The 26,394-nt window shown below is 31.0% G+C and overlaps 1 protein-coding gene across 1 annotated transcript in view; it reads left to right on the top strand.

The window, feature by feature from the left end:
• Positions 1-19,234, top strand: part of LOC143068709 (neuroendocrine convertase 2-like) — a 34,190-nt gene extending 14,956 nt beyond the window's left edge. The window contains exons 4-13 of the mRNA XM_076242971.1: positions 1,851-1,959; positions 6,887-6,924; positions 7,611-7,687; positions 9,791-9,879; positions 11,127-11,302; positions 13,063-13,278; positions 13,511-13,611; positions 16,500-16,733; positions 17,488-17,652; positions 18,801-19,234. Coding sequence (XP_076099086.1) covers positions 1,851-1,959; positions 6,887-6,924; positions 7,611-7,687; positions 9,791-9,879; positions 11,127-11,302; positions 13,063-13,278; positions 13,511-13,611; positions 16,500-16,733; positions 17,488-17,652; positions 18,801-19,089 — 1,494 coding nt within the window. The 3' untranslated portion in view covers positions 19,090-19,234. The remainder of the gene's footprint in view (positions 1-1,850; positions 1,960-6,886; positions 6,925-7,610; positions 7,688-9,790; positions 9,880-11,126; positions 11,303-13,062; positions 13,279-13,510; positions 13,612-16,499; positions 16,734-17,487; positions 17,653-18,800) is intronic.
• The last annotated feature ends 7,160 nt before the right edge of the window (positions 19,235-26,394 follow it).

Here is a 26,394-nt window from a genome sequence, read left to right on the forward strand (position 1 = left end):
AACCGTTCTATTATCAGTTCAAAAAGAAAAATCAATCAAATCGGCCCCCTAAGCGATGATTACCATTGCCAATTATCTTATCTAGTACTAAGCAACAATTGAGTGTGAAAGGTTCATTAAAAGACACAAAGAGGAATGGTATTGGTTATTCAATCTATGTAGATAGAAATCAGTGGAATTAGTCTTGTCCACAAAAACACTTCATATTACAAATACTAAATAAACGTCATTTACCATAAAATGCAAAAGTGAACGATAAAAAACAACCGAAAAACAAACACAATTTCTAAAAGGGATAAATTTCATAAAGAAAACTGCTGTCAGAGCAATAGCTGATCGAAAAACATTTCTAAATGAAATATCATAAGACCTTTTAAAGAAACTTCAGATTACAAATACTAAAATGCAAATGAACGACAAACAAACCAAATGAAAACTAACACAACTTCTTTATTGAGCCTAAGATACCAATTTCTTAAGTGGCAAAATTTCATAAAGAAAACTGCTATCGAAGCAATGACTAATCGAAGAACATTTCTAAATAAAATATCACAAGACCTTTTAAAGTAACTTAAAGGTTTTTAGCCATAGAAATAAATTGGCCTATGTTGTATGGTAATTGTAGAAAATCATCAATACTGTTTCATATGTCAATTACATACACTTATACGAGAAGCAAAGTCTTGTAATATCAAGTTTCTTGGCTTCCAAGCGTCAAGTAATCAAATTATTTCTTTTCAAGTTGGCTTGATAAGCATTCGACTTCAGTGTTTACTGCGTTTTACAAGTCACTGATTATCTTGTAAAAACCTTTCTGTAGACTTTGATTTAATTTCCGTCTTCTCATTCGATTTGACTTACTTAGTATGACATAATATTGATCCTTGTTACAAAAAGGCCTAAAATATTTATGATATAGAAAAGAATTTCTTCCAATATTCAAATTAGGAAATGTAGTATGATTGCCATTGAGACTAATATCCATTAAGACCAAAAGACAAGGATGACAAAAACTACAGGTCACTGTAAAGTAAGCTATAAAAGTCCAAAAAGAATATAAAATAGTTCAAAAGTATATGATTATGTCTGCTTTAGTTTTTCAACGTTATTAAAAATTGATAAGGCATTTGATGCAATAGCAATTATGTAATCTATATTCTGTAAAATTTCAAAAGATACAATTTGCGTTTTTTGGGAGCCAAAATTTGTTCATGGCTTCCTTTTCAACTTTTGTTCTCTTTCCGTCATTCTGACCTTCCTTTATATCAAATTAACGCTAGTGGATTATTATATTTGCAATTTCGTATCTGAAAATAAACACCTCACTAGAATTTCGAAATTTATACAACATCAAAGCAGCAGCATTTTATCTTGGCATTGTCTGGGAGGTCTTACATGGTGAACTAGAAAAGCCAAACGGTTATAACTAGATTTGAACAGCATCATTCATTCATGTGTCTAATCAAATTCCTTAGTTTTTTAAAATTGCTTGAGCTATTTAAAACAAAGCTGGGAATTAAAATCGGTAATTCCTTGGGGAAACTTCTGGTGTTTTTACATCAAAATTACCTGGTGCATTAGATTTGCGCATATAACCATTACATTTACGTGTAAAAATAATTTTTACTTACCTTACCATTGAAAATTAATTCTTTCAAAAATGTCTTTGTAAAAGTAAAACAGAATTGAACACTTGCAAGAAAACTATTTTTATGGTTGATACCGTGAAACGGTATAAAACGGCAGCTTAGCCAAGCGGCACTATTAAACATATATGAATCATTCATGTCGCTTCTCATGTCCGCACTTCAATGGGTATCACTCTATATATATTCATATGTTTATTTCAGAAAAATGTTGGCCAGTCTGGTGGTAAACCAGGACTAGATTTAAATGTAGAAATAGCATGGGCAATGGGATATACAGGCAAAGATGTTACAACAGCTATTATGGACGATGGTAAGTTTATATAGTTATTGCAAATCAGGAGATAACTGTTTTGTATTTTAAGCTCCGACGACATTAATTGGTAATTTGATGGTCGCAAATTAATTTTACTGGCGACGCGTAAGCGGAAATAGCTGAAATACCGATCACCACGGAAAATTCAAAACGGGAAGTCGTAAACCAAATGACAAAATCAAAAGCTCAAACTCAACAACTGTTACATCCCCGACTTTGTACAGGCATTTCCTTATGTTGAATGTTTTGGATAAAAACCCGGTTTCATAGCTAGCTAAACCTCTCACTTGTATGACAGTCGCATACAATTTCATTATATTGATAGTAATATGTGACCAAAAACAAAAAAGGTCAAATTTGGTCAAAATAGGGATGCAGCAGTCAACACTATGCTATAATCTTAATCACTATTAACTCGAATAACTATTGAACAAAGACAGACAAAATGGCATAATCAAAAATCTATATTGTACATGTTTATTGTTATGAATAGGAAATTTGTTGTTTTTGTTATTTAAGGAATGACTGATTTATGTTCTGTCTATGAAGAAATAATGTGAAAAATTAGGTGCACACTGAATATTTTTTTCAATGTTAGTTCGAATAGAAAGAAACAAGTATAATAGTCATTCCTTATAATTTAATTTCTAAATTCCATTTTAAGCCGGAGTAAATTACGAAAAAGTTCATGACGTCAAGGTCAGCAAATCAGAAGACGTGTTACATCCAAATTATGTATTATTAGTAAATTCATTCAAACTAAGCATAACAAGTTATCTCAAAGGCCCTGGTGAATTGCTGTTGAGGTTTTTGATTATGGCATATATATGTCCCCATTCTTGTAATATCTCGACTCAATTCGTGTTTGGTATTCGTCACACTGCCATTATATTGTCCCTCCACAACTTTCGTTAAATTTTATTAAGCCTTTCAATTAAGGAATAATAGGATATTTGGTCTGCTAGACAGTCACTTCCTATATAACACAATACTTTATTTTACACACAAAGCATGATGTTTTATTATAAACGAGTGGGGTTATACTTCATCGCGTGCAGTTTCTTGTTGTATATTATTATAAATAAAAGATTGTGAAACCGATTTACATTCAATCATTTTAAGTCATAAAGTTTAAAATCGCTTGTTTTAAATGATGCCTTGAATGAAAGAGAGTAAATCAATGGCGTTTTTTCAAATCGAAATTAAGATAGTGTGATGCGTTCTTACATGCTGCAATAGCAGAAGGCTTGAAAATTGGTTGTCTCCTCTGAATAAACTCATCATAGATACCATGATTGAAATTTTATATTTGAGGTAGACTCGCGCATTTCATCTACAAAAGACTCATCAGTGACGCTCGTATAAAAAAAGTTTAAAAAAACAAATAAAGTACGAAGTTGAAGAGCTTTAAGGTCCAAAAAGTTTTGCAAAATTTAGCTCAGGTAATTTATTTCTGAGGTAGAAAAGCCTTAGTATTAAAGAATTCTAAGTTTTGACTTTCAGTAAATGTTTTACATAAAAAAAGGCATGTAATGTAGGAAATTAAACAAAATAGAATCGTGAAGAGTAGTCGTCGAGTACTGATTCAAAATTAAAGCACTTTGCCATAAGACGGTTTTCTGATTCGTCTTTGACGCCTATTGGTTGGTTGTTGCCTTTAACATGTATTGGGGCGTTAAGCAACCAAGCAACATCAGTTAACGTTTAATGGTTATTTTTTTAAAAGTTATTATTGATAATTTTCATCTTCAATTTTGTTGATGAATCAAAGAAACATTCCCATCAATAAGCGGACAATAACTTTGCACCATTTAATTTCTGTCATATTGAATTTAGCTTGGCTTTTGTAATATGACAAACTCCATAAGCTACATCAAAAAGGTTTATGAAACTTATTACATGTGACTTGAGTATGAAGACATAGACAATAAACACGTGATTTTACCACAATTAAACATTAATTACTGCTTCGTTTCGAAATAGAAATTTAGATTCATATTTTATTCTATTAAAGAAATACAAAAAACATCATTTTGTAAAATTATATTTATGATAAAATCTATGTATCTTAAATAATTTATTGATTCTAACAAATTTCATTATCATTAACATTTACCGCGTTACTAACCTGTGAAAACCACAGTTTTCAATTCTTTTGTAAACGTTCAAAGACCGAAATGAATTAATCGAGCAATAAATTGAGTGAACTGATAAATCATTAAAGAACTTGAATAGATTGGTAGATCGTAAAAAGACTAAATGTATTACTTCAGTAAAAAAAATATTTAAACAATAGTAATTGGGGGCACAAATAAACAGTTGAATAATCAGTTTGAACTTGGTACATAAATGCCTGTACAAAGTCATGGATATGACTTATGTTTTCGAAACATTTGACTTGTTTGAGCTTTAGATTTTGCCATTTGATAAAGAACTTTTAAATTTTCCTTGGAGTTAGGTATTTTTGTTTTTCCCTTTTTTCAGTTGAAGAGTCAAAAGTAGTAAGTAGCAATTCTCAGGCCGAAACTATTAATAGCCAAATAATTAAACAAAAACTTATCATTTTAATAAAAATCCGCTGTTCGAAACTTATAAATCGATAGAAAAAAACAAATCCGGGTTACAAACTAAAACTGAGGGAATGAGGGAAACGCATTAAATATAAGAGGAGAACAACGACACAACATTAAAATTAACACACACAGAAACGAACGTAGCATTACACAAAATCCGATGAGAATAACAAATATAACATCAAAACAAAATACATGAATTTTGGATAGAAAAGTACCGTGACACAAGACAACCGTCCAGGTCACCAGTTCATCCAAAAATGAAAGGATAACTCACCTCGTCTATTCTAGCAATAACTCATTTTTTTACAGCTCGATAGAGGCACTTTCTGATGTTTGGGAGTAAAACACCAACAGTCAATCAATGTTTAGTGATTAGAATTATTACACAATGTTGACTGCGAACCCCCTTTTTTGACATTTTTACCTATCATGTCTGTTTGTTTTGATCACTCATTGTTGCCAATATAATGGGATTTTATGCGACTGTCATATAAGCGATAGATTTAGCTAGCTATATAACCAGGTTTAGTCAACCATTTTTTACATTTAGAAAATGCCTTTATCAAGTCAGGAATATGAGTTATTGTCTATTCGTTTGGTTTGTACTGAGCTTTTGATTTTGACATTTGATTTTTTTCAAAGCTAACAATAAAACTAGGTTCAGTCCCCCATTTTCTACATAAAAAAATGTTTTTATCAAATCAGGTCTATGACAGCAGCTGTTTGATATGTTCGATGCCACTGCTGTTGGACGTTTCAACCCCGAGGGTAACACTTACCAGTTGCCAGCACTTCGGTTTTGACATGAATATCAATTATATGGTCATTTTTATAAATTTTCTGTTGCAAAACTTTAAATTTTTCGGAAAAGTAAGGATTTTCTTATCCAAGGAATAGATAACCTTAGCCGTATTTGGCACAACTTTTTGGAATATTTGTACTTGTTTGGCTTTATAACTATTTTGTCACTGATGAGTCTAATGTAGAAGAAACGCGCGTCTGGTGTATGAAATTATAATCCGGGTACCTTTGATATCTATTGAGCTTTTGATTTTGGCATTTGATTATGTTCAGAAACATTTCGTTTTAAATTTTCTTCGCAGTTCGATATTTATGTTGTTTTACTTTTTACAATCGACGTTCATCTAGTTAAATAACTAAATAACATGTATCATATATATATATATAAAAATTGAATAACGGCTTTTGAACGAACATTCCACAATCACGGTGCAATGCAAATTGAATTTGTTTTCATTTATGATGGCCGTTAAAACCTTAGTAACAAACATGTAATGACATACGTTGATTGTAAGCAACTAAAATGACGATTTAATTTTGCTTTATCACAAATCAGTATTGAAAATCTGTGAGCGTATTCTTTGTGATCGTGTCGTCAATACTATGATTTTAGATTAAATCGGAACTTTTATCCCACAGTAATTATTTTATGGAATCAGTCTTGTATACCTAATATGGACAAACGTAATGCCATTACATTATGGAACTTTAATTACTGTATGATTAATTTCTTATTGATCTATTTTTCCCTTATCATGAGAGATATTGATTGTTTACAATATGGTCAGGACTGGTATATGGTGCTTTCATATATCATTTAGTGGTCAGCGTCTAGTTTCAAAATGGTTTATGATAGGATGATAATGTTATCTAAACGTGTTACATGAACACGATCATAAAAGTCATATTCCGTTATAATTATATTTTGTAAGCATAAACCAACGAAATCCTAATTTTTAAATTAGTATGAAATGATAAAGTTATAGTTGATGTCATTTACCAGGTTTTATCCACCATTTTCTACATAAGAAAAATACCTGTACCTACAGGAATATGTCAGTTGTTATCCATTCGTTTGATGTGTTTGAGCTTTTGATTTTGCCATTTGATATTGGTCTTTCCGTTTTGAATTTTCCTCGGAGTTCAGTATTTTTGTGATTTTACTTTTTTTCTAACCGAAGAAAACATTAAATGAATCCAGTCACCACCTTAGACGTTTTAGACCATATTGTTTTGCTTACTAAATAAAGCATACATTGAACAGAATACAAAATACCTTGAATTCCCAACGTTTAGTTATTCAAGAAATCTATATATGTAACCGCCTTGGTTATCTCTATATATCATATTATAAAACACATTCCGTAATGCAGTTATTTTATTGATACGGGTATAGATTTCCATTATGTTTGCCCTGATAAAGTGCAGTTTTGCTAAATTTAGCAAGTAGATTTCATTTCGCATTTCGAAATGTATCTTTATTATTGATGTAAACAATTTACTCTATTTTTGTTTTTCAATAATAAAGTCTGGATTGATTGTTTCAGGTATAGATTATTTACATGAAGATTTGAAGAATAACTATGTAAGTATGCTTGGGAGTAATAGAGGGTAATTTTTCCTCCCACTTTGTTTCCTATTGATTGCTCTTATGAAGAAAATTGATATCTTTAGATGTCAGCTTCAACGATTGTAAGTTGAAGATTGTCGGCATGAATAGAGGATAGATTATATTACGCAAAATGAATAATAAGTCTCCCCACAGACCTTAATGTAAAGAGGAAATAATTATTTCGGTAATAGACTTTTGGACTTAAATATTCCGAAGTTGTGTAGTTTATTCCCGAAACACTGAGCAAAACATTTTTGTAAGGGTATGAGAATTAGCCATATGACAACAATAGCAAGGTTATCAGCCTTTGATACGTAACAAAATTATTGCTTTTTCTAACCGTTGACATTTATGTTTACTGCTGTAAATTGATTTTGTTTTTTGTAATGTCACAGACATTAGTAATAAGATGGGCAAAAATTTGATAAACTGAAACGAATAATGTTTGTAAAAAAAGAACTATAAGAATCGTTTACAGTAAAATTTTTCTGATATTTTTTCTACATAGTATAATCATATGTAAACGTTAAGTCTTCTTATTTATATCTTCATCATTATAATATGAAGCTGTGTTCGGTCATAAGAGAGTAACTGGTTTTCTATGCATACAATGTATTTGTGGTTATAGTACTATATTTCGGTTTTTGTTTTGATTACAGAATGCAAAAGCCAGTTATGATTTTAGCAGTAACGACCCTTACCCATATCCACGTTATACAGACACATGGTTTAATAGGTAAGTCAGGAATAAATTATTTAGGGAAAAAGTTGCTTTCAAAAGTTTGATGTGTTTGAGATTTTGATTTTGTCATTTGATGAAAGTCTTTCCGTTTAAAATTTTCCTTGGAGTTTGTTTTTTCTTCCTATCTTGCTATTTTACTCGATTAAATATTCAACTATTTTTTGTACACTCTGTCTTGCCACGGATGATACACGATTGATGTTTCGCTTTAGGTGTTCAGATTGGAAATATTTTAATTAACTTTATTTTGAAAGTAATCCTTTTTTCGTTTTTACACGCGACTGAAGTCGTGGTATCACAACAAATGATGTCATGATACTGGATTCTGGAATTAAAAGTAAATTCCATTTTTCAAATCTTTAATATATTTTGGGGAATGGAAAGTCAAACAGGGCAATATGGTTTAAAACGTACGGACATAACTCTAAATAGAGACGAAAATATACCGAAAAGGGATATTCAAGAAAAATGAACTGAAATTAATATATAACCTATACATGTAATTATTAATTTCCTCTTACAAAACTCAATATCATTGAAATTAAAAAGGGAAAATAAATTCTCTATCGAATTCATTTCCCTAATATGAACAAATAGCATTATGTTTCTTTTACATTCTCATTCAGTAATTTCATTGGGTATCAATCATTCCGGAAAGCAAAGCAATGTTTAATTCCTTTTAACATGACATCGATCATAAAGTTTCATGTCCTCTCCGTATGAGATTTCTGTAAAAGAATCCATTATCTTTATAAGACAATCTCATAAACAGGAAGTTAATACTAGGCTTTGTTTTGATATTCCCAATAAATTCGATTTCTCAGGATATATTGTAATGGGAATCAGACAAAATAGATTAGAATGGCAAATTTTACTAACTAGTGATCTTTAAATATTTTAGAACATATTAGGCTCTGAGGATTGTTCTTATAAGAATGATTTAGATGAAAGATATATCATTTTTTGTCGATTTGGTCTCCCGGATTGCACTTCTGTATTATAATGTTTTAAAGTTCACGTCCATGATTGACATCAATATTCTCGGAAATAATCCTTGTGCATTCTAAATCAATTGAACTAATGCATTTTAGTATTGATACAGATTGTAGTGTTATTATATAATCATTTTGAGGAATATAATTTAGATTTCATTAATCACTTTTAATTCCAGTGCAGTGAACATGAAAAATAGCAACATGAAACAATTTAAACTAATAATCCTGCTATTAACCTGGGAAAGGCGATTAACCTGGAAAAGCAATTAACTTTCTTTTTCTTTTAAAAGGTTTTCAAAATTAAATAAAATGCTTTGCGCTTAAAATTTTTGTGTCATATGAAATAATAATAGTTAATTGATCTAATCCGTAAAAGTAGGTTTCCACTTAAAATTTCTCCTGATTAATGTTCATGTCCAAAATCTGTAACTTTTACACAACATCAGGACTAATTATGATATTTTCACTTGATAACATGAGAATATAAAATGGCGAGATTAAAACTTATAATATTTGATCAGCGACATCGTCTGGCATAAAATCAATTTGTTATAAATCCTAATTATTCATTTCTTAATAGAATGATTGAGAAATTCTGCAATAGAAACTCCGATTCCACATGTAAATGCTTATGACTGATTTACATTTTCACTCTAAATGGGTTCAATGATTTGAAGAAATACCAATGTTGATAGTGCTTAAGAACTAAGATATTCATGTTATTCTTGTGGTGGACATTTTTACAACTCATAAATTATTCATTTCCTCTGAAAGAAACAAAATTCATCTCTGAGTCCGATTACATTTGTCATTTTTTGACCCCCCGCAAAGACGTTTCGTTTCATTTCCATATCATTTGTAATCCAAAGTAGTATTTTCTTATATTGTAATTGAAATGTAAAAACAGTTCTATGATATCAAAATTCCTGTTTCTTGTATTCGGCTGCAGACAGATTGTCTGAAAATTTATATATTTATATATCATTCTATCAAAAATATATTTAAAATACAAATAAACATTTGTTCTTTTTGTGAGAGTTGTCTCATTGCAAATCATACCACATCTTCTTTTTTACATAAAATATAAATTTAAATATTTCAGCCATGGTACACGTTGCGCGGGTGAAGTAGCAGCTGCACGTGATAATAATGTCTGCGGTGTTGGTGTTGCTTATAATTCCAAAGTTGCTGGTAAGTGTTTGATTAGGACAACAAATTTGATGATCAAACATTTTTGAAAATCCCTTATTGAACATCTATATTCCAATTACTTCATGATAAAATAAGATAAAACAAACAAGGCCATACGGTGATCCATACTTATTAACTTCTATGTCATTTGGTCTCTGGTAGAGAGCTGTCTCATTGTCAATCATATCACATTTTCTTATGTTTATAAACAAAACCTGATGTTCTGTCCTGGTTTAGTTTTGTGCTCAGTTTCAGGATTTACTCATACTAGATTAGCACATATCCGAAACTTTCGTCAGCTACTTGCAGATTTTATTTTTGTATTCCTATGAAGCAGAATTTATCCAAGGGCTTGTACAGAAAGGAAAAAAGAAATTAGCACAGTCTTTTAGTTTCACCTTTCGGTATATTGATGATGTACTGTCTCTTACTAATAATATGTTCAGTGATCACTTACATTTAATATATCCAAGTGAACTTGAAATTAAAATTACTACCGACACAGATAAATCTACTTCATATTTAGACCTTTTTCTCGAAATGACTACTAATGGTAGGTTGAATACCAAAATTTATGACAAACGCGATGATTTTAATTTTCCTATATTAAACTTTCCATTTCTGTGTAGCAACATCCCAGCGGCACCAGCATTTGGAGTATATGTGTCTCAATTGATGCGTTTCTCTAGAGCTAGCTCAAAGTACGTTGATTTTGTTGAATAAGGGATACTGCTTTCTCAAAAGTTGCTAAGACAGGGCTATGAATCAATCAAATTAAGGTCATCACTCAATAAATTTTACGATCGCCATCATGAGCTGATTTGCCATTATGACAAAAGTGTGTCAGAAATCATATCTGATATTTTTCCTCAGTCATAATAACCTTCCATCATTACCGAACTGAACAAAGAAATAACACGACGGGTGCCGTATACGGTGCAGGAAATACTTACTCTTCCGGAGCACCAGATTTCACTCCCGGTTTTTAGTGGAGTTCGTGTTGTTTCTTATTTATTTTTAACTGTTGATGTAAATGTCCTTTGGCCTTATGAGTCTTTGTTTACTTCTTGGTTTTGAATGTTATTGTCTAAAGAGGGATCAAACCTATTGCGTAATTTGTTAAAATTTGCTCAATTTATACCAGCAATAAAAGAATAATACATCATTGGGGGAAGCAAACCTTTCCCAATATTTTGTTTGCATAGTTTTTCTCCAGCCTCTACAAACTATCAAACAAATCATTTTAGGTCTTCGAATGCTAGATCAGCCTTTCATGACCGATCTTATTGAAGCTAATGCTATGAGTCACATGCCAAATGACATAGATATATACAGCGCCAGTTGGGGGCCAACAGATGATGGTAAAACTGTAGATGGACCAAGAAACATGACGATGAGGGCAATTGTCAAAGGCGTAAACGAGGTATGTTTTTTCATGATAAATTGAAAATAGCGACATTTAACACCATACGTTTTTATCTAAGTTGTTTAGTTATGCCAGTTGGTTTGTGTAATATGTCCATGATGTTGTCATCTGAACTGTATGAAGTGGTTCTGCAATGACTCTATTCAAATGTAGAAAATCAATAGAGATATATTGTAAACCTTCTTCAGTCATATATGACTTTGTCAATGATAAGACCCTTATCTTGTCTCGTGCATTTAGTATGAATAATAGCTTTAACTGTCAATTTAAGCATTTGATTAATCAGGTAATTTTAATTTCAAGTGGCAAATTCATTGTCGTCATATTTCTATGGAAAATTTTATTTTCACCATCACTAAGATGATGTGCATGGAATGCCTCTTAGAAGATAAGGAACATGTTTCCCTTATGTGGATGGTTCAAGATTTTAGAATTTGCTGCTGCTTAGACATGCACATATAAAATGCTGATTCTGTACGTGTTATTAATGATATAAATGCAACTGACTGATAACATTGAAACAACTTATCAGTGTGAATACCGCTTCAGAAACTATGTATTACTGCATATCCGATATGTCCTTCAAGCAGTACATTTCTAACGTTGATATCTTATTCTTTTTTATTCGTAATATCTTATTTTGCTATTTTGCTTATTACTTGGCCTGACATCTAAGCGATCATTTGATCGAATCGTTTACAGTGGTTGTGCAGCTTCTTCTGATATTAAATCATCTTTTGTAGTTTGAAATACCAAACCTTTGATTACCGATGTATGACATAATACTTTTGTTTCTTTTGATCTTCTTAAGATGATTTCTTCCACATCAATAGACAATGTATTTTACTGAAAGCAAACTGTCTTTTGAAAAGTGCATAAATATGAGGCACGAATACTTTCTTACGATTTTCAAAAATTAATCCATTGTTTATACTAATTAAGAGATGGAATTGCATTAACATCAAACGAGGCGAATCTCTGGTGCGTCGACAGAATAACCGACTCTTGTTTTATTTAAGTGACATGACGAGCGTCCAGTGTCGCGTTTTTTCTGCCCCAGTGTTTGTTTTCGACTTTAGAATTTGTTGTCTCTCTTTTATATACAACATCCGCCATGCGAATCTAGAAACCAACTGCGAATAGGACCAAACCTATAAATTTTCAAATTATGCAAATTTTCTATTGACTCTATAGTCTTAAACAGCGAAAGCATGTCATTGTTCATCTGATACCTTTTGTATCAGCTAACCAAATAATGTGAACGATCGTTTTAAATGTCGAATTCATCCGTTTTTCACTAGAAGGAAAACATCTTTGCTAATTTTTGATATTTTACGTAACAAGCCGTATTAAAATCTCTTTCAATATGTTTAATTCACTTTTTCTTTTTTTCTAATTTTGTTTTTGGGAGGGACAGTAATTATCATGTAGACCCCCTCCTTATCTAGTGAATGACATTACCTTATTGATCAATAATTATTCATGCTTTGTTGTTTAAGTAACAAAACCTTTTTTCTCTTCACTCCTGGCCTTTTTTTGCAATGTTTTCCAGTTTCGTATTTTCATTTCATTTTCTTTACCAGATATGCTATTAAATTCATAGCAGATTTTTATTTGAATATGTCATAAACACCTATATTCAGTGCTTATTTTCTTCTATTAGGATTCTGTATTCTATAAAACTAGTCACTTATTTTTGGTTCAGAATTAAACCGTCATACTCTTTGTGACTGATGATATAACATTTGATATTATAGGGTCGACATGGCAAAGGTAATATATATGTCTGGGCTTCCGGTGATGGAGGAGCTGATGATGATTGTAATTGTGACGGATATGCTGCCAGTATGTGGACTGTTTCTATCAACTCTGCAACTAATGATGGTCAAACGGCCGGATATGACGAATCATGCTCATCAACTCTAGCATCAACCTTCAGCAACGGTAAAAGCACACTGAGAGACGCTGGTGTGGTAAGATATATATTCCTGCTTTAAGCTACTGTTAATGAAAATGTGTTTCACTAGACATATAAATAACTATCAGTTGATAAATAGACAAAACGATTTTCAAAATTTCTTTTCTCTTTGACAATAAGTTTAGCGGTTATATGGATTTTCGTTTTAAGATCTTTTAACTGATGCTTGAAAAAATATTCTTTGGTTTCTCCATTATTAATAATCAGTCATAAATGTTTCTTCATAGGCAACAACAGACCTGTACAACAATTGTACCACGACCCATTCCGGAACTTCCGCTGCTGCACCGGAAGCTGCGGGTGTTTATGCCTTAGCTATTGAAGCAAAGTAAGCCATTATTTATTTAACCAAGTTATAAGCCTGGTATCTGTAATGATTTTTTTTCACTGTATTTATCTTTAAAAATATTGTATAAAAAAAAGAAATATTTTATCGTTATTTATTAAACAATTTAATGTTCATCTGATGTTAATTGAATTGAGTATGTTGAAAAAAGTCTTACGTTGCAGAAAGAAATTAATTGTATCAGGACTTCCGTAAAAAAATTATCTGATACAGTGAACCGATGTCTTCATTCCTGAAGTGAGTCGTTAAAAAGACCAATTCTATACAAAATTATATATTTAGAATACCGTTGATATTTATAACAATTAGTTGCCGTAAATTGGCAGGCGTCATTTGTATTAAGGATATTGGTTTGTGATCTATAGGACATCAGAGACTATTATTTCTGCTACCAAGCGTTTCTGGTGATTAATACAATTATTCACGGAGAATAAACATGATGGCGGATATTACGTACTGATAGCAAAGACAGAAGAATAATGAACTATCACTGTCATTACGTGTTGTTTGACACCTGAAAAGTTTATTGATATTTCTTTTATGTGTAATTAAATCAGAGATCTGTGATGACGTAGATTTGTTGATTGATAATTTGTAGAAGAAAAAGTGAAATGTGAACCCATTATCTCAGTTTTTGTGAAATATATCATTAACTTTCCTGTCATCTGTGATCAATATCTTTATCAATAAGGTTATTGAAAACGTTTCCATTTCGTCATTTGTCAAATGAAAATGCTGTTACTTGAAATCTTAAAATTCTGATAATCTTATGGGTTTTTTTAACACTTAGACGATTTGGTTTCTGCAATTGCAACATGTTTTGTTAAAATTGTCATTCCATGCTAGTTTGCCAGCTTGAAGCTCTATAGTAGGTCTTACATGTGGCACGGTAGTATTTCCTGACCCATATGGATAATGACAGCGTTTTAAGAATGTTCACCACTTTCTTACCTGCCCAAAATTCTACATACACAGTTAACCGAAGAATGTTCATCATAATTTTCAGAAATGAATTTGAATATGTATCATGACCGTTTACAGTGTTTTGCTATCGGCAAAAACCTAAGGCCATTCGTGCTTTTATGTCTTTTATCGTGCAGTGAATACAAAATTTCAAAAAATTATCAAAATTTCATGTTCACCTGTATGTAAAATTATTTCACATTTTTCTAAACCTAATCCATCCATTAGTTTGGTAAAGTATGTTCAGTTGATACTGTAGTTTTTGTCCAATCACGCTGTTCAGATATATTGAGTGAAGTAGGGTACACATTAGAGCAACCTAAATTCCGGAATGCAAATACTACCGTGTCAACTTCAACGTACATTAGGATTAAATTGTCAGTATAACATGACTATTACTAAGTTTGTTATAAAATGAGACTAGCACATCCCACTAACAAACGTATTTATTTGACTTCAATTCCTAGTAACTGCATTTTTCATTGAGAACAGTTAAGTTCAACAGCAATTGCTATATTAAAATGATAATGTTTCTATTATTAAGCTAGTATTATTTTATCTTTTCATCACTTTTGGTTATTCCCTTATGAGTACTTTGTATATGTTTTGTATAATAGTCGTCATCACCATAGACTCTGCATTTTCTATTTAATGAATAAACCGTTATATTTTCCAAATTGTTTGTTGTAATTTGGCTTTTGACTGGGTATCCTATCCTGTTAATCCGAATTAATTTCCTTTTTGACACTTTCGTTTGATTATAGCCATCGGAAAAATACCATAGCTTGATAGCATGCAATTAAGCTGAATAATACGCAGAAACATTGTTGGTTTCCAAACACAAATACTCAGTAGGATCAGACAATAACACCGTATGTTGATAAAAATATTTCTATCCCCTTATGTTTACATTATCTGTTTGTTGTAGGCGTATTGGATTATCTCCAAGGACAAATTAAGCTCAAATTTCCATAATCGTTAGATGAATTGTTCATTAATGTTGACAATGAATGAATGCTAACTTCATTATTTGAAACAATTTTCAATTTTATAACTAATTAAACACCTTTCTGTATTTACTTCCATATCTAATAATCGATATTGGCTGACAGTCAATAAATCTTTAAACAAATTTAGAATATTTTATTAATTTTTTATTAATTATATGTAAAGGGAGGTTCTTTGTCAATTTCAATGTTAACAAATTTAAAAAAAAAAATGCTTTATTCCAGAATTTCACGAATAGCTTTTTTAATTCGTAATTGTTTAAAGTTATAATTTTGTGTGTTTTCTCCTCTTTTTAGTTTGTTTATAAGTGCGAAACGAATAGTGTTGTCAGTTTACTATAAATTCAATTCAATATATTGAATGCGATCTGTTTCCCATTTGAAATTGATGATATTACGAATCGATATAAAAATAAGGAGCGGTTTAAACTAAGTGATTTTGTTATCTAAAAGAATGACACAAACATGGGCAGTCTTCATGAAATGACAGAGTTTTCTGATAAAATTATTGTTGCAGCAAAACAAAAAATGCAATCAGTACATTTAGTTCAATCCACATTTTTCTACATTTGAAAATGCATATACTAAGTCAGGAATACGACAGTTGTTGTCCAATTGTTTAATGTGTTTTATCTTTTGATTTTGCCATTTGATTAGGGACTTTCCGTTTTGAATTTTCCTCGGAGTTTAGTATTTTTGTGATTTTACTTTTTCCTCCTACACTTCCCTCGGGTGTTTCCCTCGGGTTTTTTTTTTTTGGTGACCCTAATTCGATTCCGCGTAACTGATTTATAACTACTGAACAACAGTATACATTATCTTTCGTATCAGAGCTCCGATAGTTAACAGATCTGAAATGTTTTTTTTTTTATTTTCTAATCTAACAATTTTTAATTTTAGCCGAGAATTAACATGGAGAGATGTACAACATATAACTGTGCTCTCATCCAAAAGAAACCGTCTGTTTGACCCGTACTTGAAACACCATTGGAAGTTTAACGGAGCAGGTCTGCAGTTCAACCATCTGTTTGGTTATGGTGTAATGGATGCCGGTGCAATGGTAGATTTATCAAGAAAATGGAAGCCACTCCCAGAAAGATTTCATTGCACTGCTGGTAGCGTTACAGAGAAAATGTAAATATTTCGCTTTTCCTGTTAAAATTTTCATACTTTTAACCCGTAAAACATATATTTTTGTATTCGTTATCGTCAAGTGTTGTGTGATAAACAATAAAGATCGTCCCATTCAAAAAGCATGAACAAAAGTGGATGTGCAACTTTTTGGTTTTCGTTCCTTTCATACTAGTTTCTTGCTTTACATGTTATGATAAAATGTAAAATAACAAAAATACCGAACTCTTAGGACAATTAACATGATAATTCCCTGATCAATAGACAAATCAAAAGCTCTCACACATATGCATCAAACCATTGAACAAACAACTGTCATATTCCTGACTGGATACAGCTATTTTTTTTTGTAGAAAATGGTGGATTAAAGTTGGTTTAAATGCTATCTAATCCTCTCACTTGTATTAAATTCGCATAAAAATCCATCATATTGACATCCATGTGTAAAGAAAACAAACAAACGTAATAGGTAAAAATGTCGAAAAAGGGGTTCAGCAGTGACATTGTGTTATAATCAAAATCACTATAAAACAAACAAATATATCATCAAAGAATAAAACAAAAAGGCATGTATAAAACAGAGCACATAAGCAAAAACGAAAGACAAGAATCCATTTTCCCCCGTAGAACAATAAAACAATGACGGGATGTATAAGTACCGAGCCACGTCCAATGGATATTATCACAAATAGACTAAATAGTAATGATGTAATGTTTTTATTTACAAATACCTTTGTATATAATTTTCTTTCTTTAGGCAATTTGGTACAAACCAACCTATACAGATGCATATAGATACAGATGCTTGTTCTGGTAAATCTAACGAGGTTAACTACTTGGAGCATGTTCAGGCATTTGTCACTGTCAAGTCTACATACAGAGGCAACATTGTTATGTTTATAACTTCTCCAATGAACACCACGTAAGTCTTTTCTTACGCATGATGCGTTTATTTATTAACTCCACGTTCTGAAATAACCGTCTTTATATAATTTTAAGGTAAAAGTTTAATAGAGAAATTCTACATTTCAAAGATTAGTTGGCTACTTCAAATGCTTAATCAAAGTAGTCGACTCGTAGATATCCAAAAAGAGATAACACAACTGTTATAATTCCGTATCCATTTCTTAAGTTATAATAGTAGTGACGACTCAACAACAAAAAATCACACAAAAACGCCAATGCCATTAATATGTATTCTCTATCAACAAAATTAATATCGAAATTAAGCTTTGTTATTGAAAAGGCACTACTGAGTATGAAACGTTTCATTAAAACAATGTACCTAATAGCATTTGAACTGATCATAATATTCCGCAAGTACAAACATTTGCCCGCAGTGATTTTGTTTTTATAAACATTATTGTAAAAGGCATATCTTGTTGCAATCCTCTCCACTAGAGAAGGAAGATGACTGTAAGAATCGTTATTCTATCAAATAACTTTTTAGAATAATATGCCATATGAATTAAAAAATCTGTGTATTATCTAATGTAAAGTTTACATTTTTGTTAAACAAGCAATTATCTTCTCGCATTTTTTTTTATTTCTATGTTAATATTCTTCTTTATTCAAATATACTTTCTGTCTGTCTCGATTTGTTTTTTATTAACTGATACTACCAAAGGGTTTAATTTTTTGATACATCGTTTCCTTTCAAATAACTCAAGAAGTATAAAATAACCGGATGTTTCTTCTAAATAAACTGCGAATCTATCCTTATAATGTCTGCGAGGAAGCAAGTCGGACTACAATGCATTACATACATCACAAAGCAATTAAATAAGTTAAAGTCTTTAAATTCTGCAGAATTAATATCCGTAGATACAAGTCAACACAAATTACAGTCTAAGAAAACGAGGCTCTTAGGAAGGCTTAAAGGACTAACTTGTTTTTTTTTTTTTTTTTTATTTATCATCAAATATCGGTTAAGGTGATCGTCATGCAATTCAATGCATGAATTTTTCATAAGGTTTTATGGACACGCATTGTGCAACTTTTCCAGTGACTACATTTGTTAAAAATCGTCGACATTTCATTGAAATATTATTTCATATTTATTTCTTTTAGCTCAATGATCCTAAGCCAACGTCCAAATGACGACGACCATAAGAACGGTTTCACTAGATGGCCTTTCATGACAACACACACTTGGGCTGAAAATGCACGTGGACGCTGGAAGCTTCAAATAACTCTGGCTGAGGGTAAGAACAACGCCGTAGACACTGGATCTTTCTTTGAATGGACTCTCATCCTTCATGGTACAAAGACAGCACCCTATGACAATCAAGTCAGCGATGAGGAGAATCACAATAAGTTATTCAAGGTCAAGAGACTTCATGAAACTCTAAAAGCATGAAAATACCGCGAAAATGAAATAAATCGCGAAAGCCGATAAAAAGAAACACATAAACATGTTGTTTCTTTAAAAAAAAATATATAAAGGGATTCTGGTGATATATAACACACAAGACCATAACTTTATTTAATGGAATTATCCATTTAAAATAATAGTATAGCCTTGTCTGTGTATATATAGTGAAATTTGCAGAAGCACTATTCATCCTTATAATCTGAATCGATTACAAAAATCATATAATATTAACTGACTTGGACAAGTGTATAAATCTTGTTTATAGATTATTAAGCACTGGTAGTTTTAAAATATGCAAAATGTTTGAGCAAGTCTCTTGGTTGGAAATTGAATTGAAATAGTATTGGCTTTTTTGTTAATAATTATTTTATAAGTTTATGTACATATGTACTTGAGTTGTTAAAAGTCTATTTTCAAAGCCACATTTTAATCTGTACCAAATTTTTTAGAAATGTTATAAAACATATTTTTGAAATTTTTTTTTCTGATACAAATATGTTTTTTTCACAGGTTTGTTTGACCATACAAATAGGGTGTTTGATGTTTTGCATAACTGATTAGAATTTTAAGACGAAGCAGATACATTCAGTATTTGACTGTCAGTATAAAATGCAATTCTGACTATATTTGAGAAAGATTGAACCATTTTAGAAAGGATATTTCTTTTAGGAAACTTATCGTTTCGGATGTTTCTGTTTGATCGAAATGTTATTTTCAAGAAAGTCAAAACAGTGAAACGGTAGATGATTTTCTGAATTGGTTCATTCACAAGAAGTCTAATCAACAAATTCTTTCGTTTCATGATATAAATTAAAAGTCAAATCTTTCGAACAATTATAGTTAAGTGTTTTCAGTTTATGAATTGTTTTCTACAAACATCTAAAAGTATCTTTTTAATTGTTTTTGTGATAGCAATGGGTTGTCATTTATCTGGAAAATAGAAGGGGAAATACCATGGTTTTATACTGAATTTGCGTTTGTTATATCCGGTGATTAGAAGAAGAAAAAAAGAAAGTTTGTTAAACATGATTTAAAGTATAAATAAATTCACTTAAGCATTTATGTTTCTAAGGTAGTTTTGATCAATCAGAAACTACATCGGGTATTTCCCGACAACAAGTAATTAATGTTATCTATTGTTAATACTATGTTGGCCAAACTCTTATTGTCACAATGTAATGGACGTATTTCTTGTTACAAGGAAGATTATCAGAAACGTCAATACTAATGTATAACAAGTATTTTTAGAATAAACTATATCCCATTAAAATTTATGGCAACCATTTTTTTCACAAGTTCCAATATTCTTTCTGTCGAGATTTTAGTAATGAAAGATTGATGTGGTTTTTACACATACGGGTATTTCTAATAGAAATTGTTAAATTATATTTTTGGCGCCAAAAAGTAATCTGCTCTGTCATTCTAGCTACATTGAGATTTATATATTTTAAGATTGATGCAGATTTCTAGATAAACATTAAAAGTTCAGAAATCGTATTCTGTAAGAATAACCCACTTTAATCTGATAGTCTTCCATGTAAGTTCCATGAAGATATATTTTTTGGTTATCTTGTGATAGATTATATTAATTCTGTGATGATAGAACTGTTGCAAATAAACAAATATTGTTTGGAGTTTAATTTCTTGTTAATAAAGACAGTAAAATAATTTAAAAGAGTTGTTACAACATTATATGTATAAATGAAAACAACAGTAATATACTGCTTTTCAAAAGTTATACATCGATTAATCAAAAACAAATCCGGATTACAAACTAAAAACGATGGAAATATACAACTGATAAAGGAACACAACTTAACAACAGAAACATTTAACTGCAACAAAAATCCAATGCACATACCAAGAAGGAAACAATTTGATCGCAACTGCCATATTTTTGTCTTGGTACAGGACATTGTAAGATTAATAGTGGGTGAACTTGGTGTTATTGCTAGTCAAACCTCCCGCTTACGTGGCAATTCTGAATATACCGCATATATAACAATATTACTCGACAGGAATACAATACAAATAAACACAAGAACACTCAGAGAAATATATAAATAAATAATATGATGATACATTACACTATGTAAATAAACTTTGCATTGAGGACACAAATTCCTAAAAGTTTTGACAAATACAGCTAAGCCTAAGGTAATGTATTCCTGAGGGAGAAAAGCCTTAGTATTTTAAAAATACAAAGTTTGGAAACAGTTCATTTATAATTATGACAATATTAATGATAGTTCAGGTCAAAACAGAAGTGCTGACTACATAATAAATCACAGGATAACAACGGATACCTCCAATGAATTTATGATAGTACAGCAGGACTAAACAAACGAAGAATATACTGCGGGTCACCTGTATGGATCAATGCCACAGAAAGTGAGACGGATGGATACAAAGACAGAGAATATACCAATTTAAGTGGGCAATCGAAATTCATAATTCCAATTAGAAGAGACAACACTATGCCCCCCCCCAAAAAAAAACAACAAGAAAAGACAAACAACAATAATAAAAACATTACACACAACAACTAGAGATTGAGCCAAACGAACCCGACTGAAAACCATAGATGAATTAATGTGTGTTGATCATACAAGTACACGTCTGATAATAATTCGCTTTTGTTGATTTCACATTCAAAGAAAGGAGGATGAATAAAGGCAACAGTAGTATACCGCTGTTCAAAACTCATAAATCTATGGACAAAAAACAAAATCGGGGTAACAAACTAAAACTGAGGGAAACGCATTAAATCTGAGAGGAGAACAACGACACAACATTAAAATGTAACACACACAGCAACGGACTAAGCATTAGACAAAATCCGATGAAATTGCGGTTACTACAAGTCGAACGTATCCTTGGTTTTCTGTGACACAGATATTGATATTCAATAATAGTCAATTGAACTTTGATGGTTTCTGTCAAACTTTCTGTATTTAATTCCTGTATTGAACTAAAAGAAAACTTATAAACACAAATCGGGGTGTAAAGGAGTGTTTATTAGGAAACAAAGAGCAGTCAACACAATAAAGATAGAGTCTTCGAAGATAATGAAGTGTCCATTACATATTTCAAACTCTGAACCGACTTAAGACAAGAGACAAATCGAGAACACAATCATCAACAATATCAAACTAAAAGACACAAATAACTAAACTTAAAACAATCAACTAGAGTCAACTACTTTTAGAAAGGTTTTGACAAGTCTACTCGATAAAGAAATAGACTAATGGATATCAATTTTTATTCATTTCAAACTTTCATTATAACAGACCAAAATCACATGACCTTAAACATTAACGAGAGGAAGGTACTGCATACAGTAGATATTTAAGGATTTACTTAAGTATCTACTGTATGCAAATCTAGTAAAGTTTTGCACTTAATGTAAGAAGTCTAAAATATTAATGCCAAGATGCAAGCCAAGCTTGAAAATGTAAATCCTTATGTCTGTTAAACATTTGAGGTAGATTTAAAACACTTTCATTCAGATTTAAGAATTTGATGAACCAAAGAAGTGACATTGTCTTTTAAATATGCACAAACCTTTGTCCGTTATAAAAGAGAGACGAAAGATACAAAAAGGGACATTCAAACTTCCCAGTGGGAAAAAAGACAACATCGTGTAAAAAAAAAAACCCAGAAGATTTTAATTTACAAACAACAGTTATCAAAACACTACATGGTAATCAGATTCTGCTCCATATGCTGCACCCGTCGTGTTGTTTATGAAAGTGTAAACCTGGTGGTAAGTCTAATTCGGTATGTCACTTTCGGGGTAAAGGAGGATACAATTGTAAATTGTAGAAACATAATCGTCTTCATTTTTGAAACAGACATTACATATTGGTCAACCGACTCGCGATCGAGTCCGTAAAATGTTCGAAAGGATGATTTCAACTTCACAACTTGAAACTCTTTATTTTATAACTTCCTTATAAAGTTTTTTTATATTCTACATTAGAATATCCATTAATGTGTGATTGTTCCGGTCTATAATGCCTTTCCTGATATTCTGATAGTTTTTTAACGGACACATTGCCCTAATCAATGTGGTATCATCAATTTAATGCGTCCGATTAAATTAATAAAAATATATGCAACGATTGTTTATATTGCCTTACATTCTCTTAAAACTTTACAATTACCATGTAATTGTTAACAACGGCATAAAATGTCATGGTTATTGCTTAAAACTTAACGATTGCAGCACAATGAGAAATTTAATTCAATTAAAACTCATTTCAGAATTACTAGCATAGCGTAAAGAATATCAACATGACTGATATCAAACAAGTCACGCAACCATCTCCAGGCACGGAATCCTTCCGATTCCTTTGTGGTTGTTGTCAAAAACAATCTCTTTTTGTATTTACTGAAATTAATTATAAAACGAAAAGTGGAAACTGTGTTTGGATGACTTCAGAATAGAACTCATTTATTTCTACTTCTTTTCGTTAAACATACTTGACATTTGAGAAGATTATCTGATGTTTTCACATTTTTGTTTTAAATTGAATTATTATATTCTGGCTGACCTAAAATCAATCTTTCTTAAATGCAATTTCACTAAATAAAATGCCCATTTGATTTTAGTTGAAAATGTAAGTACGTCAGCAAACTTGATCAATACCGACCAATAATATTGTGACAGTGAATATATGCAATATCAGATGTATAAAAATCAGTGTACAAAAAAACCCCGAATATTGGGTTGAACATTTAGTAATAGAAAAATAAGTAAATGTAGTTAATACGATAGTAGGAGTCATTACGTTTATGCGTCCGACCTGTACCCGGTTATTAAATTTTAGAGTTGTGTTTTTTTTTCTTTGAAATGTGTTCACGTAAACTTGAAACTTATTATAGATGTTAATACGATAGTATGGGTCATTACGTTTACGTTATGTGTGTCCGACCTGTACCTGATTAAAATTTTGAGTTATAGTAGTTTACTATCAAATGTGTTCACACTTGAAACTTGGTGTCTTATGGACACATAGCATCGTTCAATACTTCGAAACAAAAAAATGATTAACATAAAATAATATTGTACACATAAAAAAAAAAAATACAACAATACAGCGATACTGAACTCCAAGGAAAATTCAAAACGGAAAGTCCCTAATCAATGTCAAAATCAAAAACTCAAACAAATCAAATTAATGGATAACACCTGTCATATTCCGGACTTGGTACAGACATTTTTTTACGCAGAAAATGATGGAGTAAACCTGATTTTATAGCAAGAACATTTGCATATATAAGGAAATATGTAACATTTGGTCCAAAAAACATACGCATACAGTTACAATAAGATCTATGCTATACTATACCGAAGATAGGTATACTTTTGTCAGAAAGACTAAAAGTCTTTATATTATAAAATAATATCTTGTGAAAATGAGTATTAGCTATTTTTTAGTTACGGTTTTCAAGGACATTATCATTAATTCTACACTTTGCCAAATTGTTATGACCTCTACTTCAGGTTATTGTGCTCAGCTTGTCATTTCGATTTTGACAGGTTTTTAGGATATTAATCTAGTTTTTAATATCATTTGATTACTGGAAATATCTCCAATCTAATGAATGACATTCCTTACTTGTCCATTACCAGTAAATTGTCTACTAAATTTTCTATACCAATGACAACTTTATGCATTCTATTACAGCTCTATAATTGAATCATATACAACGTGGTCACAGGTTTCTCTCCGTTTATGAATTGTTTTAACTATCAATTTTTCACTAGAAACACCTGATGAAGGAAATTATTGTATAATTAAATATCTAATAACTGATTATAAACCTCGTGACATGTTTAGAATTTGTATAATTCTCTAAAATTGTGGCTTACTGAAAAGCACATGTACTTACCAGTTAACCTTATCGTCATTGATTTTTGTTTTTCAATGTTTGATATTTTTTAAATGTTTTCTTGTTTAAGCAGCATTAGAAAGTGCTGTTAGGTAAGATAGAATCGTTGTCGATTAAATTTTTAATTGCATATCTAAAAATGTAAGTATACTCTAGAAAAATCGACATCGTGCACAACTTTGATAAAAAAAAAAAAGAGGCGAACGACACCAAAGGGATATTCAAACAAATAATAAAGTAAGACTAGTAACATTCAGAAATGCGGGGTGAACATTTAGTTTTCAAGAAATCGATATCATATCTAGATAAGTTCAAATGTCGTATTGCAAGATAATGTGGTTTGGGTTGGTTACGATGTTGTATCGCATAAGGCAATTTATTAAGGGCAATGTTGTAGTATTCAAGCAATTGCAGCTTTCTTAAATACACATGTCATTTGACCTACGCGTCATCGTATTGTTATCGTTAATAGGTTGATTTTCATTGTTCGATGTCATTTCAATGATTAACTTGTTTAAGCAGCATAGAGGATTGTTGTATGGTAAAATAAAATCAATATATTTTGTATTTCATATATGAAAACATCAGACACAACTATCAGGCACAACTTCAAATTTGTTCTCATACCTATGTAGCACATTGACATGTTTGGGGGAGGGGTTGTATCCATGTAATTAACATGCACTTATCACGATAACTTGCTTAGTTAGTATGTAGTATAGTTTATAATGTATTTTACGTTTTAATGTTGTAGTTTTCAAGAATATTTGTTACAAAACGAAGTATTATTCATAAACTTTGATATGAGGTTACCTTTTTTTAGAATTAGTTCATATAATACACGAATTCACGTCCGTAGTTCTTTTCAATTAAAATCTTAAGATTGACAATTATTGTAGTCCACTTGATGGTTCATGAGAAAAAAAAGAAAAAAAAACCAATTCTTTAGAAAGGTATTTGTTCAAACCGTTTTTCTGGATCAAACGAATAATTCATAATGGCAACATTAACGTAAATAACCTCTTCAAAACTACAGGTATTTTGCGCATGTATACAGCAATGTCAAAAATGGCTACATTAGTATGAAAATCTGAAAGAAAAGAGAGATTGGTCGAATGTTTCTCTTGACAATGTTATAATAATTTTTTTTTTAATAATGGGCTTTTTATTGTATATATTTTATTAGACTGACTTAAATACATTACAAACACATAGTGTATCCCTACTAGCAGATTTCTTCTTGAAAATGAAGGCAACAGTAGTATACAATTCTTACAGATTCAAATTTCCACCTTCATATATTGGCGATTTCTGTTCATTCAACACTCCTTATTCTATTATATGTTTTGTTTCTGTAACTGACAGGATAAATACTACAGAGAAAGGAAGGTC

The sequence above is a fragment of the Mytilus galloprovincialis genome, chromosome 3, assembly GCF_965363235.1.
Source record: "Mytilus galloprovincialis chromosome 3, xbMytGall1.hap1.1, whole genome shotgun sequence".
NCBI classification, from domain to species: Eukaryota; Metazoa; Mollusca; class Bivalvia; order Mytilida; family Mytilidae; genus Mytilus; species Mytilus galloprovincialis.